The sequence below is a fragment of the Alexandromys fortis genome, unplaced genomic scaffold (genome assembly GCF_014885135.2).
Source record: "Alexandromys fortis isolate MF-2015 unplaced genomic scaffold, M_Fortis_MF-2015_v1.1 scaffold_1, whole genome shotgun sequence".
In the NCBI taxonomy this organism is placed as follows: Eukaryota; Metazoa; Chordata; class Mammalia; order Rodentia; family Cricetidae; genus Alexandromys; species Alexandromys fortis.
In genome coordinates, this window is record NW_026067927.1 from 9,817,666 (window position 1) to 9,835,755 (window position 18,090).

At 37.5% G+C, this 18,090-nt stretch overlaps 1 protein-coding gene across 2 annotated transcripts in view; it reads right to left on the reverse strand.

Moving 5' to 3' along the window:
* Positions 1-16,618: 16,618 nt before the first annotated feature.
* The window catches only part of Cdh11 (cadherin 11), a 152,750-nt gene continuing 151,278 nt past the window's right edge, over positions 16,619-18,090 (reverse strand). For both annotated transcript variants that reach the window (XM_050144286.1, XM_050144284.1), the window contains one exon: positions 16,619-17,941. In XM_050144286.1, coding sequence (XP_050000243.1) covers positions 17,445-17,941 — 497 coding nt within the window. In that variant the 3' untranslated portion in view covers positions 16,619-17,444. The remainder of the gene's footprint in view (positions 17,942-18,090) is intronic.

Here is an 18,090-nt window from a genome sequence, read left to right on the forward strand (position 1 = left end):
ATCTGGAGATGGATGGAGATAGAGACAGAAACCCACACTGGAGCACCGGACTGAGCTACCAATGTCCCAAGGAGGAGCAGAAGGAGGGAAAATATGAGCAAAGAAGTCAGGACCACGAGGGGTGCACCCACCCAAGGAGACAGTGGGGCTGATCTATTGTGAGCTCACCAAGGCCAGCTGGACTGCGACTGAAAAAGCATGGGATAAAACCGGACTCTCTGAATATGGCGAACAATGAGGGCTGCTGAGAAGCCAAGGACAAAGGCACTGGGTTTTGATCCTACTTCATGTTCTGGCTTTGTGGGAGCCTAGCCAGTTTGGATGTTCACCTTCCTAGACCAGGATGGAGGGGGGAGGACTTTGGACTTTCCGCAGGGCAGGGAACCCTGACTGCCCTTCAGACTGGAGAGGGAGGGGGGGGGGGAGAGGAGAGGGAGGAGGGGGAGAAAAGGGAGACAGGGAGGGAAATGGGAGGCGGGGAGGAGGCGGAAATTTTTTTTTCAATAAGAAATTATATTAAAAAAAAGTCTTGTGCAAGTTTTCTAGAATAATCTCTCAGTAAAGTGTAGTTCAGATTTGTATATATTCAAATATATATCTGGTTATTTTTCCTATTTTGCTGAATGTTAACTTTTTGTTTTATTATCAAGGAGTATATGTGTGCCACATTGTGGACATGGAGTTCAGAAAGACAACTTTGTGGAGGCAATCTTCTCTTTCTCCTTTCATCACAGTCCCCAATATCAGACTCACATCTTCAAAATTTAAGAGAATAGAGTTTGACTGTTAATACTATATTGAAACAAAGATAATTATGAGCTTGTAAATGTGTGAATGTAATATATATTTCATTATACATCTATCAAAACATTATGTTCTATAACTTAACATAAATAGATAACGAACAGGAAGACTATTTTTAGGTAGATAAGTAGGTAGGTAGCTAGACACAAAGATGGTAGGTACACAGATACATAGATGATAGATAACCAACGAGATGAGTATGCAAATCTGCATATTATATATATATATAATACACAAGCTCTTCCACAAGGATGATAAGTAAATACTTTAGCCAAGAACATGTAAACATACACATGAGATAAGTTTAAAAAGGTAAGCTACAGCTGGGCGGTGGTGGTGCACACCTTTAATCCTAGCACCCGGGAGGCAGAGGCAGGCGGATCTCTGTGAGTTTGAGGCCAGCCTGGTCCACAGAGTGAGTTCCAGGACAGGAACCAAAAGCTACGGAGAAACCCTGTCTCGAAAATCAAAAAAAAAAAAAATGTAAGCTACAATTCAACTGCACATGTGTAAGCCCCCCCAACACACAATTAACAAACATTTTAGAAGTATTTCCTATGTCACTATGTTAGCAAAACCTTTGGGTTAATTCCTTTTAATAGCTGCATATCAATCCACGGTAAGGCTATGCCACAATAACTTCCATCACATCATGTGCTTGAGTCCTTAATTCACTTGAGATGTCGCTGGCCACTCTTCTAAAATGGGGAAAAGCTGGGATTCTTTCACTTTTGGATCACATCTTCGGGTAGATAGCAGCAGCATTGTGGTGCTTGCAACAATTTGACTCCTGATACCTACTGTCAAATGGATTTCTAAACAAATATACCAATTTACACTCCTGCCATCAAAACATTAAGGTGTTTTGTTCTCTGAATTATTGCCAAGATTACTATCATGACCTTGGTTTTATTTGTTTATCTTAGTTTTGCTTAAATTCTACCTCTGTTCAATGTTCATATGTTTTTACAACTAGTGGTGATATACACATGATACTTCTGTGTTGCTGCTTGCTGGCTGCATTTATGCTTCTGTGGTTATTCACTTTCTCTACTGGTGTCTTACTGATTTACAGAAACTGTTCCAATGGCAAATTCAAATTCTATTCCTACACTGTCTCCTGCAAACATCTACCAGCCCTTATGAGGGTATTCATACTTTGATTTCTTTCTTACTACATCCCCTGCTTGAAATTTTTTTCCACTGGGTATTGTGATTAGCTAGTCACATCCCTCAAAATATAGGTATTTCTAATATGACAATTTCTTTCCATTCTATCTCTTTTAATTACTATACTTATGACTACCATTTAATAGTTGTATAAAATTTTATTCTATCTTCTTATGTGCACATATGTTGACTGATTTTTAGTAATTCCTTCAGGAACTGTTTACTGTCTGTCCTTCACTTCTACCAGATGATACAGTACAATACTTTTTCCCATGAAGACAGATTAATTTTTATTTATTTTTTCTCATACAATAAATCCCAAACACAGTTTCCCTTCCTTCCACTCCTCCCAGAACCCCTACCACTTCTCCCCAAGATCTGGTTCCTTGTTTCCCTTCAGAAATTAAATAAATAAATAAATAAATAAATAAATAAATAAATAAAACAGGTTTTCCAAGGATGTCAAACAAATATCGCATAACAAGGTCCAATGAAACTAGGCACAAACCCTCATAAGAAGGTTGGAGGAAGCAATCCAGTAGGCAGAAAGGGACGTTAAGAGCAAGCAAAAGAGACAGAGACACTCCCAATCCCATTGTTCTGAGTTCCACAAAAGCTCCAGACTAAGAAACCACCACATATATTCAGAGGACTTTCACAGACCCATGTAGTTCCATGATTGCTGCTTCAGTTTTTTTTCATTAATTTATTAAAGATTTCTGTCTCTTCCCCACCGTCGCCTCCCATTTCTCTCCCCCTCCCCCAATCAAGTCCCCCTCCCTCGTCAGCCCAAAGAGCAATCAGGGTTCCCTGCCCTGTGGGAAGTCCAAGGACCACCCACCTCCATCCAGGTCTAGTAAGGTGAGCATCCAAACTGCCTAGGCTCCCACAAAGCCAATACGTGCAGTAGGATCAAAAACCCATTGCCATTGTTCTTGAGGTCTCAGTAGTCCTCATTGTCCGCTATGTTCAGCGAGACCGGTTTTATCCCAGGCTTTTTCCAGACCCAGGCCAGCTGGCCTTGGTGAGTTCCCGATAGAACATCCCCATTGTCTCAGTGTGTGGGTGCACCCCTCGCGGTCCTGAGTTCCTTGCTCGTGCTCTCTCTCCTTCTGCTCCTGATTTGGACCTTGAGATTTCAGTCCGGTGCTCCAATGTGGGTCCCTGTCTCTGTCTCTGTCTCCTTTCATCGCCTGATGAAGGTTAATATTCAGGAGGATGCCTATATGTTTTTCTTTGGGTTCTCCTTCTTATTTAGCTTCTCTAAGAACCCGAATTATAGACTCAATGTCCTTTATTTATTCTTATTACAGATCCCCCTCCCTCAGTTCCTCCCATATCCTCACCACTTCCCCGTATATCCAGATCCCCTCCTCCCTTCTTCACACATTAAAATAAAACAAGCATCTAAAATAAACAGTAACAATATAAAATAAAAACAAACAGACCAGAATATGACAAGACAAACAAACCAAACAAGACAAAGGGCCATAGAAAAAAGCACAAGAAACTCTTATAGATTCAGAGATACACGTTTCACACACAGAAATTCCACTTAATATATTCACAAAAGGCCTATAATTTTTAAATAATCCCTGACAAACCTGACACCAAGAACCTCCAAAAAGCCATTGAGTTAATCTTGTGTTGGTCATCTACAGCTGGGTTTGTAGCCTGCCCTTAAGGGTCGTTTTGTATACTCAGGGAAACTTCACTGGAGAAAAATAAATTTTCTTTTGCTGGCAGTTATCAACTGGAGACAGTTTCTGGGTTAGAAATAGGGAGTGGCATATGTCTGTTTCTTTCTCAGAGCTAGGATCACATTTGGCCCAGACCTGCGCAGTCTTTGTGATTTCATCTGTGCCTGCATCCTGCTGTTTTAAAATGGTCTTGTTTCCTTGGTGTTTCCCATCTCCTCTGACCTTAAACTCTCTCTGCCTCTTCTTTACAGGATCTCTAAGCCCTTTTGGGAGTGACTTGATGGAAACGCCCATGTAAGATGGAGTGTTCCAAGGTCTTCAATCCAACAAAGGGGCAATGTGAGTAGAAAGACATTTAATGTTCTCTTTTCACCTCATCTAAGGAAGAGAGGGGTGTGATGCTGAGGAAACTGACCCAAAGTTAGATTTTGGAAAGAATGACATGAAGAAATTTTTATAAGAGGAGAAGATTGAGTTGATTGGACCATAAGAGAGTCTTCTCTGTGCATTGCTTGTCTCTGAGAGGCACTTTTTCATCTGTACGTAGCAGGCTTTCCTGTGAACTTCAAGTTATATTCTTACTACAATAATGACATAAGATGCCTCGTGAACTTTCCTAAATGCAAATATTTCAATATGAACTCTAATGGGATTTTCATTCTTATTATGAAAGTAATTGATTAATGCATACTTAATTTTCTATTATTAAAATTAAAGACACATGCATATGCAAATAGATACAAGAGCTTTCAGAGTCTTCATTTTAAGTATATACAGAGTAATACCAAAGACAAAAGAAATCAAGAATTAATGATAATAATTCTCTGAATTTAGAATGGTGAGTTTTTCAGATTGCCATAAAAAGAACAATACTCATGCCTCTTGCAGTGTAAAGGAACTAATTTAAAAGGGAAAGAATGGAAAACCCTGCAAGTTGGTATGCAGTACAAACTAAGAAAGAATTGATGACATTAACATTAAGAAAATTACACTGGAGAGCATAGACAATTACCGGAGATAAGACAAGGTAACTATCCTAAAAATATGCACCCAATAATAGCATTTCAAATACGTGAGGCAAAAATGAATAGAGATAAAAGAAAAAAAAATAGAGAAATCTAGAATTATAATTAGACATCTCAATAGATTTTTCAAGGTAATTGATTTTTTAAAAATTACTAAAGAGAAAATTGGTAAGTAGGAATACAGATACTTGAATATCTTCTTCTAATGTAGTGAAATTGGTATTAGTTGAAAATCCAACCAATGACGTAAGCATATTCCTGCACACTTGTGCAAGGTTTGCAAACATAGACCAAATTTTGATCCTTAAAAATAGTTGCAAAGATTCACAAAATTGAAATCACACAAAGTAATTTCTCTGACCCCAATAAAAATTAAATTAAAACTGCAAAAAAGAAATGTATCTCTAATCCATGTGTTATTTGGCACTATTTCTGAAGGGCTGCAAATAAATGCTTATTCACCCCACATAGGAAACTGATGGCAGAAAAAAATACAGATAACGATAGTCCAACTTAGCTAACCAGTGGCTTTTTGGGGGTTGCTTACAAGAATATGGGTAAGGAATTACTGGAGAAGAAATGACTTAGAAACAGTTATGTCACTAATGCCCACCCTAGCATGGATGACAATGCAGGAAAGAGGCAACCTATAGTGCACACAGCTCAATTGAGTAGAAAGTATCCTTTTCAGGTTGACCTGAGCCTCTTCCAGGCAGCTTGGCTGGTTTGTGCTTCTTCCAGGTAGTTAGAGTGGTCTCTGCTTCTTTTCCCCTAGTCACTTCAGCCTGCCCAGCACTAGCTGTCAGCAGCCCTTAGAGCGTACATACACAGAGAGGGAGGATCCTGGTGAATCTGGTCAGTTTTAGTGACTTTCTAAATTTGTTGTGTTGTTGATTTTCTCAAGGTCAATGAGCTTTCCTTTGTAATTGACACTTTCACCTTCGTGTGTAACATCTGTTGTTTCAACTCCCATTTGACTTTCTGTGTCTCACCAAGTTTTCCTCCCTGATGGAAGTTTGAAATCTCAGGGGAAACTGTTGTGCAGCAACATGCTATGATCAAGAGGGATGGTTTTAGGAAGGAGGAGTTAGTGAACATTTTGAAAATCAAGCAACTTTGATCCCTCTTGATCCCACAATTCTTCTTTCCCCACTTCCATAGGACTCCCAAGCTCCACTTAATGTTTATCCATGGGTCTCCACATTGCTCCACTTAGTTGCTGGATGAAGTCTCTCTGATGGTTGTGCTAGGCACTCATTTGTTCCTCTGGCAGCGTGGTCTGCCCTGAATATTTTCAATAAATGAGATGCATTGGTTGGAATATCAGATGAGAAGACCTGACCTCTCATGTCATAGTACAAAATATTTATTCGATATATTTAATTTAAAAACAATGGAGAACTCGAAAAGAAAGTGCTACAAATATTTTGTGAATAGTCTTTTGGCGTCTGTTATCAAACACAGCACAGAATTATTCTCAAACATAAAACAGGAAAAACACCTTCATCAAATAGTACATCATCTTCACAATACTATGCAAGAAGTAAGTCTCTTAAACCTGGGATTAAAAAAAAAATCAAACAGTGCCAGAGGACATGAAAGGTAGTATCAGTTTGAAGACAACTGCAGGACATTAATAAAAATAAGAAACATGACATTTCACGGCAAGTCCAATAAATAAACTATTATACTTCAGAAATAGAAACAGCAAATGTATGACATCACCCTGACACTGGAAGACAGATGCTTTGCCACCAGAGACTAATTGAAACAAAAAAAAAAAAAAACTTTTTTATTCAAGAAATAAAAGTGTTCAAAATCCAAAAAATGAGGATTGTATGCCGATTCCCAGTTCTTCTCAGACTCAATTCTTGGAACCAATCCAAGGAAATAATTAAAGACAAAGTCTCTGCAATGTGTACATCTATATTAATTTAAATGCTATGTATAACACCGGAAAGGAGCAGACTGCTTGCCATTCTAATTATAATGGCTCACCGCTGTGTCCTCTGTAATTGCAGGTTTTAGTTATAGTCCTCTGGTAGTACTTCATTTCCCATCTGGACAGTCCCTCTAGAGCTGAATTCCCCGGAAGGCAGGAGTGTGGTCCACTTTGTTACTGCTATTTTCCTTGTGCCCTCACCAGCATGCAGCTGGTCATAAGTTCAAAGTTTTTGAGAAACACATTTGGAAATTTTCTAATACAGCAATCTTCCACGTAGTATGTTGTTAGATAACCATTCAATAGGAGCAGAAAATATGAATTTTTAATATTCAGCACGTACACATCTTGAAAATAATATAGAGAATATGAAACTACATGAACAATATGAACACAACATTTGCCTCTTATTTCTAATATTTATAGATTCCGGAAAAGAGGCTTAAGGCTATGTTTTTAAGTCACCACTAACATTAAAGAGGTAAAGAGTGGAAAAGTTTTTAGAAGATTAAGGAGATCAAAGTTTCTGTCCCCTTTTCTTCTTTACTTTGGTTATCAGAAACCAAGTAGACTACCAATATAGTGTTATAGCTATATTATATATTCACTGTAATGGATCCGTTTGTGGAATTAAAGTAGCACTATTTAAAGTTATTCTAAAACTATGAACATGAGATTATCTTAGGGAGAAATAAAACAACTGGTGACCATGAACATTAGCAACAACTATAATAATTATCCTGGCCCAACTTGTCTCCAGTGGACAAATTAACAGGAATAGGTACCGTTATGATATTTTCATATCCTCAGAACTTCTTTGGGCATAGTAGCACACACATATAATCTTAGCACTTGGGAGGCAGAAACAAAAAGGTCAAGGTTTCAAAATACTCATCCACTATATAGTGAGTCTAATACTAGTCTGAGATACATGAGACCATTTTCAATAGCCAAAACCATGAGGTGGCAAGACGGTTCTGAAGATAAGGGTGCTTGACACAAGATGTGACGATCTTAGTTCCGTCACCTTGAATTCACACAGTAGAAGAGATGTGATTTCCAAACATCGTGAATTTTACATAAAACAATGAGCCATTTAATGAGAGTTCACTTAGAATTTTTTTATTGAAAAAATTTTTGCCTCCTTTCCACCTCCCATTTCCCTCCCCCTCCCTCCACTCCTTTCTCCTCCCCCCACTCTTCTTCCCCCTCCCCCTACTCCTCTCCCCTTCCCTACAAAAGAATGATGCTGAAAAAATACTAACGATAGGAAGATCTAGAGATAGAAAAGTGATAAAAATGTAGATAATGCTCTTGTATAATGTAAAGATTTGTCATTCGTATTGGTTTAATAAAATGATGATTGGTCAGTAGCCAGGCAGGGAGTATAGGTGGGGCTACCAGACTAAGAGAATTCTGATAAAAGGAAAGGCAGAGACACATTCTCTAGCCAGATGCAGAGAAAGTAAGATGATAATGGCTTAATGAGAAAAGGTATCAAACCATATGGCTAAACATAGATATAAATTATGGATTAATTTAAGAGGCAAGAGCTAGTTAGTGATAAGCCCGAGCAGGAGGCCAAACAGTTTATAATTAATTCAAGCCTCTGTGTGTTGCTTTGGGACTGAACAGCTGTGGGACCAGGTGGGACAAGAACTTCCATTTACCAAATGGCACCCAATGTTTGGCAACTACATCCAAATAAAACCAGAGAGAGCTTGGGAAAGGATTCTAGACAGAAAAGACCAGAATTAAGCATGGCTTCTTGATACCAGCATTTTCTCAGTTTGGCTCTGTGTGCTCAAGGCAAACTGAAGCACAGATCCTATAAGAGAGGCTTCCTGATGCAGCATTAGTGACAAAAATGTCACATCTCTTTTAAGAGGCCCTGTCACCAAGCACTTAAATGGTGTTTACAAGCACCCAATGGCATGCTTCTTGGTGGTGGCATGGGCCTAGAAACTCCACACAGTTGTGTCAATGAATATGACTCCCACCTGTACCTCCACTATGAAGCTAGACTCTCAGGAAGATAAGGAATGGGATGAAGCCAGGCACCAAAGCCACAGCTTAAATTCTAGCCATGCTGCTTAGCAGATTAAAGACTCATGTGTTAAGAAAAATATAGATATATACAATAAAGTCAGATTCCAATGGGGGAATAAAAAGCCTCTAAAAGGCTTACAGTACATTAAAAAATATATGTAGGTTTGGGAAAGAGAAGGAAAAGGACTAAATAAAGTCCTTAAAAAAATAGAGTAGCTGGATGTAATGGCTCTCTGTGAGTTTGAGGCCAGCCTGGTCTACAGAGTGATATCCAAGATAGCCAAAGATACACAGAGAAATCCTGTCTCAAAAGACCAAAAATTAAAAATAAAAGAAATATTTTTTTTAAAAAAATCCACATAAAGATGGAAAATACACAGAGAATCTGGATACTGTATATTGTTGTGTTGTCTTTGAATTGTTTGACTGCTGAGGAAGGAGCAACAGCTTATAAAAGACATTTGACTGTAAATTCTGCTGGATTAATCTAACCTATATATATTGAAAATGCCTTGACTTCAAAATTTAAATCAAAATGTATGTTATTATGGAGAAGAATTTGCTTTTGTTTCCTCAGGAAATGAAAGGCTGTGGATTCCTTCTTGGTTAAGAATATTAAGGTTTGATCAAGGAAGATCTCCTGAAAAATCTCCAGTGGGAAGGCATGCCCCAGATGATCCAATGTTTCAGACAGCTCTGTTGCATTTTCTTCTGAGTTCTGCATCCAAAACTGCTTCAGGGATTTTGCTGAGATGATCAAGCCTCACAGAATACTCCAGTTATTAACTGCTGATAATACTAAATTTTCTTTGTGTTCCCATAAAATTTTCAGTGTCCCAAACCAGCAGGAAGTAGTCTAGAAAACTATGTTCACATTCCCCCAAAATAGATTATGGATGTTTGTCTTTGTTTAGAGTGTGGTACAAGTTGTTATGGATAATGGTCAGGAAAAAGCTAAACAAAGGGGATAGATTCATGATTTTTTTTTTTGAAAAGAAAAAAAAGGGGAAATGCTGTAGGATAATGCTCTTGTAGACTGTAAAGTTTTGTCACTTGTATTGGTTTAATAAAATTCTCATTTGTCAGTAGCTGGCAAGGAAGTATATGCAGATAGACCAGACTAAGAGAATTTTGGGAAGAGGAAAGGCAGACAGTCAGTCACCAGACAAAAACAGAGGAAAAAGATGAGAATGGCTTACTGAGAAAAAGTACCAAGCCATATGACTAACCAAAAATAAGAATTATGGGTTATTTTAAGTTGTAAGAGCTAGTTAGTGATCAGTCTGAGCAAGAGTCCAAACAGTTTATAACTAATATAAGCCTCTGTGTGTGTTTTTGGGACTGAACAGCTGTGTGACTAGGCAGGACAGAAACTTCCATCTACAAGACAACTCTGGCATGGTCTAGGGGACAGAGAAAGAACTTGTGAAGGGAGATGTGACTGGCACATTGAGGGAGAGCACTGTAAAATCTCCACTTATGCTTAATAATATAAGGGAACTATAGCTTTCTATTTAAAATGTCACTTACTGCTGCTTCTTTCCCACAGCCAGTGATACAACAGTCACATCTCAGACTTAAAAACCACTGGATCCCAGTGGAGCCACAGTTCACTATTTCGTGGAGATAGATTTCTAGACTATGGTCTTAGAGAGTATTGCTGAGCCAAGAGAATTCTTGGAGTGACCATCCTTCCCAATAAATGACAGGCTGCATCTTCCTTCCTTATGGCTATCGGATCAGAGTCTTCAGGCCAAAGGCTCCTCAATTCATCTTTGCATCTGAGACTTTCTTCTAACTCTTTTCCAATACTAGATAGATCTGGTTTACAGCAGCAGAACTCCCATATAATAATGAAGCAATGCAGTCATTCATTTATGCAGTAAGTTACACATTTGTTTTCATTTTCTATTCTATGTCAATGTTCTTGTAAATTCTTGAAAGCATTCCACAAACAGATTATATCACCCTATTTTACATGTAGATATAAGGAGACTCATAAAAATTATGAACAGCCAAGGGTTTGTGAATCGCACAGATTTCACAGATCTCTTCAGTACAATGAGTACTGTTTGACTCTGTGTGTGCTCTTCCGTTCTATATCATAGAATACCATGATGCCGTTATGGTATTAATAAAATGGGAATGCTAGGCAAAAGGACAATCACCTATATAAACTATGGTGTGCGCCATTCTAGTGGCTTTGAATGCTGTTCTACACAGTATATGAAACGACTAACTTATTTCTTATTCCCCTTAGTTTTCCCATCTCTGAGTTCCTGCCTCTAATATTTGCTCAATATCTATTCTGTGCTAATAATCTAAAAACTTAAATTTAAATAAAATTTAAATGGTATTCCATAAGAGCACACTAGCAGGTCTTGGTACCCTTAAGTATGTCCTTAGGTGGTATTATCAAACTGACCATCTGTTTACTAAATCATGAGAAAAATTAGTTTGCTAGTCATAGTTGAAAACTGCTTTATAGTAAGGGGAAGGGAGACAATGTCGACAAAGCATGCAATAATTAGAAATTTCCCAGTGCAGAAATGATAGAAGTATCATAGTTAAACTCATTAGACTTGTAATGAAAATAGTATTTTAATTATATGTCTTAAGATCTAAATATTTTTAGGGAAAAGTTATGTGTCTAATAAAAGCCAGCACCATTACTTGAACAATGAGGCAAAAATATATCAAACATGAAATTACTTATGTTGGAGTTGTCAAACTATGTGCAATTCTTGACAAGTGCAATCAAATTTCAAATATCAGTTGATACATAGTTCTCATCCAATTGCCCTGAGTAATTGTGATTGTCAATTTCAGTGGATTAAAATATGCATGAAGGGGGATAGGGAACCCCACCAATTCATGTGTCTGTGTGTGTATTTTCTTATGCATTCTAACATGAGGGCTCTGACTTCCTGGATGGATACATCTACTGGCATTTTTATGGACATAAAGTATCCTTCTGGGAAGGGGTGAGACTCTGTCATGTAGAGCATTGATGAAGGAAGTAGGTTATGGGACTCTGTCTTTCCCTGATCCTTTCATGTTGTGGCTCCTGTTATGGTTTCTTACTGCTGTGACATGAATTATTTTGTTATACCACATTCTCCATGCCATAGACTGACCTCTGAAACTGAGCAAAATAAATACCTCCTCTCCGAATCTTTTATAATGTTACTTCACAGAAAGGATAGCATCAATACACACACGTGTGTGCATGTGTGTGTGTATAGATATATATTTCATAGACATGTGAATCTATAGTCTGAAAAAATACTTAATAGCTATTTTATATATCTCTTTTCCAGTATTATGCTACTTAGTTTACACAAAATTCCATGTATCCACTGAAAAAGTAATTATTTTTTTTGCTTTCTTCTTATCTTTTGGTGTAGGAACACTGCCAGTCAGTTCTCTGTCCAAACCAATCTATGATTGTGTCAAGACAGACATCTGTTACCTGTTTAGATTCAGGAGCAAGAAGAAAGTGGGAATGAATTGATTTATAAAGAGAGGGGGAAACTAGATGCCCGAGGGGTGAATCTTCCCTCTCATTGTTCAAGAGCCTGAGGTGAGAAAATAGTAAAGGTATTTGTAAAACAACTTCCACCTTCTAGTGAATCCTGGCAATTCTTAGTGGATCAAGAGACAGGAGGTTGCTAAATTTGTTTTTCACCACTCCTGACCAACTAGATACTGCTATTTATATCATATATTTGGAGAAATGAAGTTCAGACAGATCAAGATACACACCTGAAGTCACCAAGGTATTATATGTCGTGATGATTTTTTTTTAATAGATAGGATTGAAAGCCAATCACATCTGCTATGGGATAGACTGTATTTAAACTTTTGCTAAAGAATTGAACTCTGTGAATCCTGAGCCTTAATGTGTTTTGCCTCTGAACCAGTCAGAGAAATCCCAGTGTTGACCAATACTTTCTGAAGGTTATTAAAAACAATGGAGTAATTCTTCAGCCATAGGAGACGAAGACTTTCCACTTAGGGATATGGACTGCAAGTGTTCTCTCCCCCACCAAAAACTTGTAGGACCTCCAGTGAGGAAATTTCTTTGCTTTTATATATTTCAATTCCATAAAAATGTGAACCATCTGACTTCTCTATGAAACAGAATATGAACACCTATAGGCTGTCTAACTACTCTGCTTTCTATTTGATTTTGAAAACTTACAGATAGAATTTCTAGCAATACAAATCACAATTCTGCGTTCTAAGCCACTTTGGACCTGAAAGACAGCTGAGTCCTCTGAGGATCAATGCCAGTATATTCTCAACCTACACATAATAAACAAAGCAAATGAATGAGAACAAGTCTCCATCTCCTTCCACGTTCTTGTCCTCAATGTATTAGTTAAGCTACCGATCCATAGGAACATCCATTTCCAGTGACTTCTTCAGCCTAAATGTATTGGATGGGACTCTTGTTTAATGTGAGAGAGCAGAACTCTTTCCTATGCAAACTTTACATCAATTCTGTTATACTTTGGGGGACATATTTAGCCTTTAAACTGCAATGTCCATCATTTTAGCACACACTTCCAGGTTCTACAGAAAGAAGGTATGTGTTTACATGTTAGTATATGACTCCCATAGAATAAGAAACTTCAAAACTTTCTCCAATGTTAAGGAAAAAGCAACACACTATGTCATAATCCTTTTCTAATTTTCAAAGTCATTTATATGCAAAGTCAATTTTACATGTATTAGCTATCCTAATAAAAGTGAAATCTGCATTGCTCTTAAAAAACAAGAGGAGAGAGACTATGAAAAGCCAATTAGAAGAAAATGCTGAGTTTGAGTGCCCACTTAATAGTTCCTCAAGCTGTGCACACTCCCTGCTTCTCCAGCTAGTGCTACACACTTGTGCTTTAAAATTCCTGCTTGTTACTAACCTAGCTCTCACAACATCTGTAATTTAAATGACTCCCTAAATTTAACTCAACTTCTTTCCCCCAATCTCATTTTTTTTTTCTTAACAGTCTCAGGTATCAAGGTCAGAGTAGACCAAATTTTTCAGAAAAAAGGATTTTCAACTCATAATGGTGTGCTATCATCCATAGAAAATGTTTATTTTTCTTTCATAACAAGAAAGCAAGAACCCTGCCTTCTTCATACATTCTCATAGATGGTCAGAGAGCCCAAGGGAAAAAGGGTTTAAAGAAAGTAATTTCAATGATTGGCCACTGATGCTAAGGAAACTGACCATTAACTGATCATGTAAAGGGAGGGGCACATTTTATCTATATGAGAACTAAAAAGTAGCTACTGTGGTTGCTTCACCAAGTATTGACAAAATGATGGGCTAAGACAAAAGTGAAGAGATTTATAGTCTCAGTCTCATAAAACAATAAAGCAAAGGAATCAAAAATCTTCTGAAATTTTTTTGGAAAACAAAAAGGGCATTTAAGTTATGGAGCCCAGTGATCTGAGTTATTTCCACAAAATGATACTGTAGCTTCTCTACGAAGAAAAATAAAAGAATGAAAAGTAAGTCTTACATGCCACAGCCAACAGTAGCATAGATCTGCCCTGTAATGCTTGAGCTGAAGAGGCTCTTTCCTCTCTTCCATTCTGTAATGAACAGAGTTCCACAATCCCATTGTATAGTATTTTGATCTTCCTAAAGATATATGTCCTGTTTTGGGACATGTATGCTTCTCATCTGTCCTGTCCTGCTTGTCCCATAACGTGTGGCACTGTTCTTTCAGCAGCCCAATGTCTCTTTTGAACAAACTGTAAGGATACTAATAAAGTAGGGAAGTGTCTAACAAAAAGACCCAAGAAATTTCAAACACTCCATACCAGATTCTACCTGACTTAGAGAGCTGTATTCCCTGGGCATTACGAATCAATACCATTAGGCTGTTCCCCAATAGATGTAGATAATCTGCTTTCATATTTCCACATCATTCTCAGGCTCTCTGCCCATAATAGCTATAATGAACGTACACTCTGTCTTATCATCTCTTACTGTATATCCAATCATACATTGCACTCCCCAGCAATGAATTGATCACCCACCTCGGGTGACCAAAGCATTAAACAGGTGAATAGAAGACAATAAAAAAGGTACTTTGGACTATAACTTGTAAGAATAAACAATGTAAAAGATGGTAGCCAGGATTAATTTACAGCTTGAATTAGCTACTGCAGAGTATCCAAAATTAGATTTGGGTGAATGAATGCATCCGTAAATTGATGAATGAATGAATTAATGGTGGATATAAACAATACCATACCCATTTTGCAAGGACAGGTAGAACAGAGCAGCATTCCTTTCCATGTATGTGTGTGCCGATCTCTTAAAGCTGTGATTGCTTTATATCCAAATAAGGAAGGGCCGCTTCAGATAAGATTGCTTTCAAGGCAACGTATTCCAAATGAAAAAGGATTCCATGAGTTGGGAAAGACATTTTATTTCCAAGCTTCTAAGAGGGTTCTACAACATTAAGAGCCTTAAAGCAAAAAAAGAAAAGAAAAAGGGGAAAGAAAAAGAAAAGCAAGGTTTTTTTAAATTATTGAAAAGTAGACAATCCTGAAAAAAAATCTTTGACATAAAAATGTGAAAATGTAGTTGTCATCTCTGGTCTGACTACATTCCTACATACGTAAAACAGATCATGGTGGGTATGGGGTGACTTGCAGCTGAGCAAGTGATGTTCGTTTTCCTTTTGAGTTGTTCAGTCATTTCAAATTCAATTGGAGATCTTCAGAAACCTAGCAAAATATTCTTTGGATTACAAAGTCTATCTAAAAAAAAATGAACACAACCAGTAATTACACAAGTACTGAGAATGCACATTTCTTCCTGGGATAAAAGATTCCAAGGTGGCAGTGTCCAGTGAGTTTATCCCATTGAATTATATTCAACTGATTTGATTTCAATGCAAAGTAAACAAGAAGTGAGCACACCAGATAAAAATCACTTATTTATGTATTTTGACTGAGCCATAAAAAATAGTATATAACAGGGAGTCATGAAATAACCACAGTAAAGTTAAAAATAAAAGATAACCAAAATTGTCCACAATCCATGAAAAAAAGAGTGTGCCATGTGTTTCAACAAAAGGAAAAGGGTTTGCAGTGTGATTCTATGTGTTGTCTCCCCAAGTATTGCTTTGTCTGGACCTTTGGTCCACTGTACAAGTGAAAAGTCCTTCACAGAAGTTCCAATCCCCAGGAAACTAGGCGACTGCAGATGACTGTGACAGAGCACAGAACAAATGGCACCAGCCTTCAAGGTTCAACATGGTCCCTGATCTCATTGTGAGCACATGGCCCAAAGCATCTTCTAAAATAAAGGTCTCTAAGGAAATTGCCCTTTCACTCATGAAGACTTGAAATTTCAGATTATCTTAAGACAAAATAAAATTACAGGAGGAAAAATGAGCACTTTCAACTGCCAGTCATCCTACTTTATCCTAATAAAATTTACATAAAGGAAGCCAGGGTAGTGTAGGTTTTGACTATTCACTCTTCCAACTCTACAATGCTCAAGGTAGGGTATCAAGTCTATATCTAGAACATCAAGAGGCCTGACAATCCTCCTAAATTTGTCTCTCATAACTATGAGTTCACAGGTTAAATGCATATTATATAACACTTTGTAAAAATCATAGGCTAATCATAAGCTAGTCTAGATCCCTAATGTCCTTCTTCAGAAGTTATACTTGAGGAAAAGCCAGGATGTAAAACCAGAACGTACAAAAAATAATTTACATGAAGTTACAGAATCTTATCTTAAAAAAACTCGAACATATTTGATTTAAATAAACAAACAAAGCAGCAAACTATAACAGATCATAAATAGGGTTATTAAAAGATCACAATTAAATTAGAAATATAAATGGATCATTAGAAACCCCTTTTTTCAATGTTAAGAATCAAACCCAGAATTAAAAAAGAATCTTTTTTTTATTTCAAAGGTTGCTTCTTATATTGAAGCTCATATTAAAGCAACAGTACAATGTTCATAAAATATAAGTGTGATGCTGTAACATTTCCGTACATGTCAGAATACTGATATTTGTATGTATACTAAAATAAGAACTTTAAAATTGTACAAATAGATACATTAAAAATGACATAGAAATAGGGTGCTCCTCACTGAAACAAGACAGTTATATCTGGCACGTATTAGTTTAGGATGAAAGTAGAAGCAAAAAGATTTACAAGAATCAGCAGTAACAAGATTGATGCTCAAGAGACATAATTGTACATTGTATTGTACATACATTGTATGGGTTTAAGCTGGCTGGATATTATATATTTCAAGTTTAAAATGCACTACAGATAGAGTGTCCGTAGTTTAAGGCGAAATTACAGCTCAGAACTGTTGTCCTTTCTAATTTTGTGGAAGCTTCTTTGACAAATTAAAAAATAAAATAAGAGAGACTTAGATGTTCAGAACACATAGACGATTTCCCTTCGTTGTAAGTTCACCGTAGACTTTTCCTTCATTTAAATATTGTGTGTGCCAAGTGGTTTTTCTCTAATGAAGCTGAGAAACAACTTCAATATTTGCTTTTTTAGTGGGAAAAGGTACTTCACAGTATTTACCACTTTGATGTCCTTGCAGTTTTATTAAATGTTTCCTCTCTGTAAAACTCTGCTTGCTTTAAATGAGCCTTTCCTTGTTTTAAAAAAATACCTGTTTACACATCTTCTAGATTCTTGAGAATGCCAGACACAGTTCTTAAGGCCAAATTTGTATCATTATTGTTAAGAGTCGTCATCAAAAGTGTCTTTGGAGCCATACAAGTCTGCTAGTTTCTTAAAGCGAGGTCCCCAGTTCTGTAGATAGTCGTAGTCCAGGTCTGAATCTGTAGTGGCAGACTCTAAGGAGCTCAGGGATCCAGCCACAGAACCCCTGCCCTCATAACCATAGATTTGGATGGAGTCATAGGGAGGGGCTGTGGGGTCATTATCTGCCTCCTGTATTCTTGTGTTGATGAAGTCATCTACATCCACGCTGTTGGGTGCCGGTCGCAGCCCAGGTCTAGGCATATACTGATACTCAGGTTTGATGTCTTTGCGAGGAATAAATCCATTGATACCATCAGGATTCTGCAAGGTGGCAATGTCGAAGGCTTCCGTGTCTTCCTCACCACCCCCTTCATCGTCATACGTTATGATGTTCTCACGGACATCCTCTTCCTCAAACACAATGAGTGGTTCTTTCTTTTGCCTTCTCAGAGTCACAAATAATACAACAATGACTGTAGGGAAAGAAAAAGAAAGTCAGCAAAGATTAAGCCCAGCCTCCCTGGTTACTCTTCCCAGAGGGGCTCTGCTTCAGAACTTGGAATGTTGAGAAAATTATCATTTTTCCAGAACTCACTAAGAGCTCCAAACTGACCTCTATCTA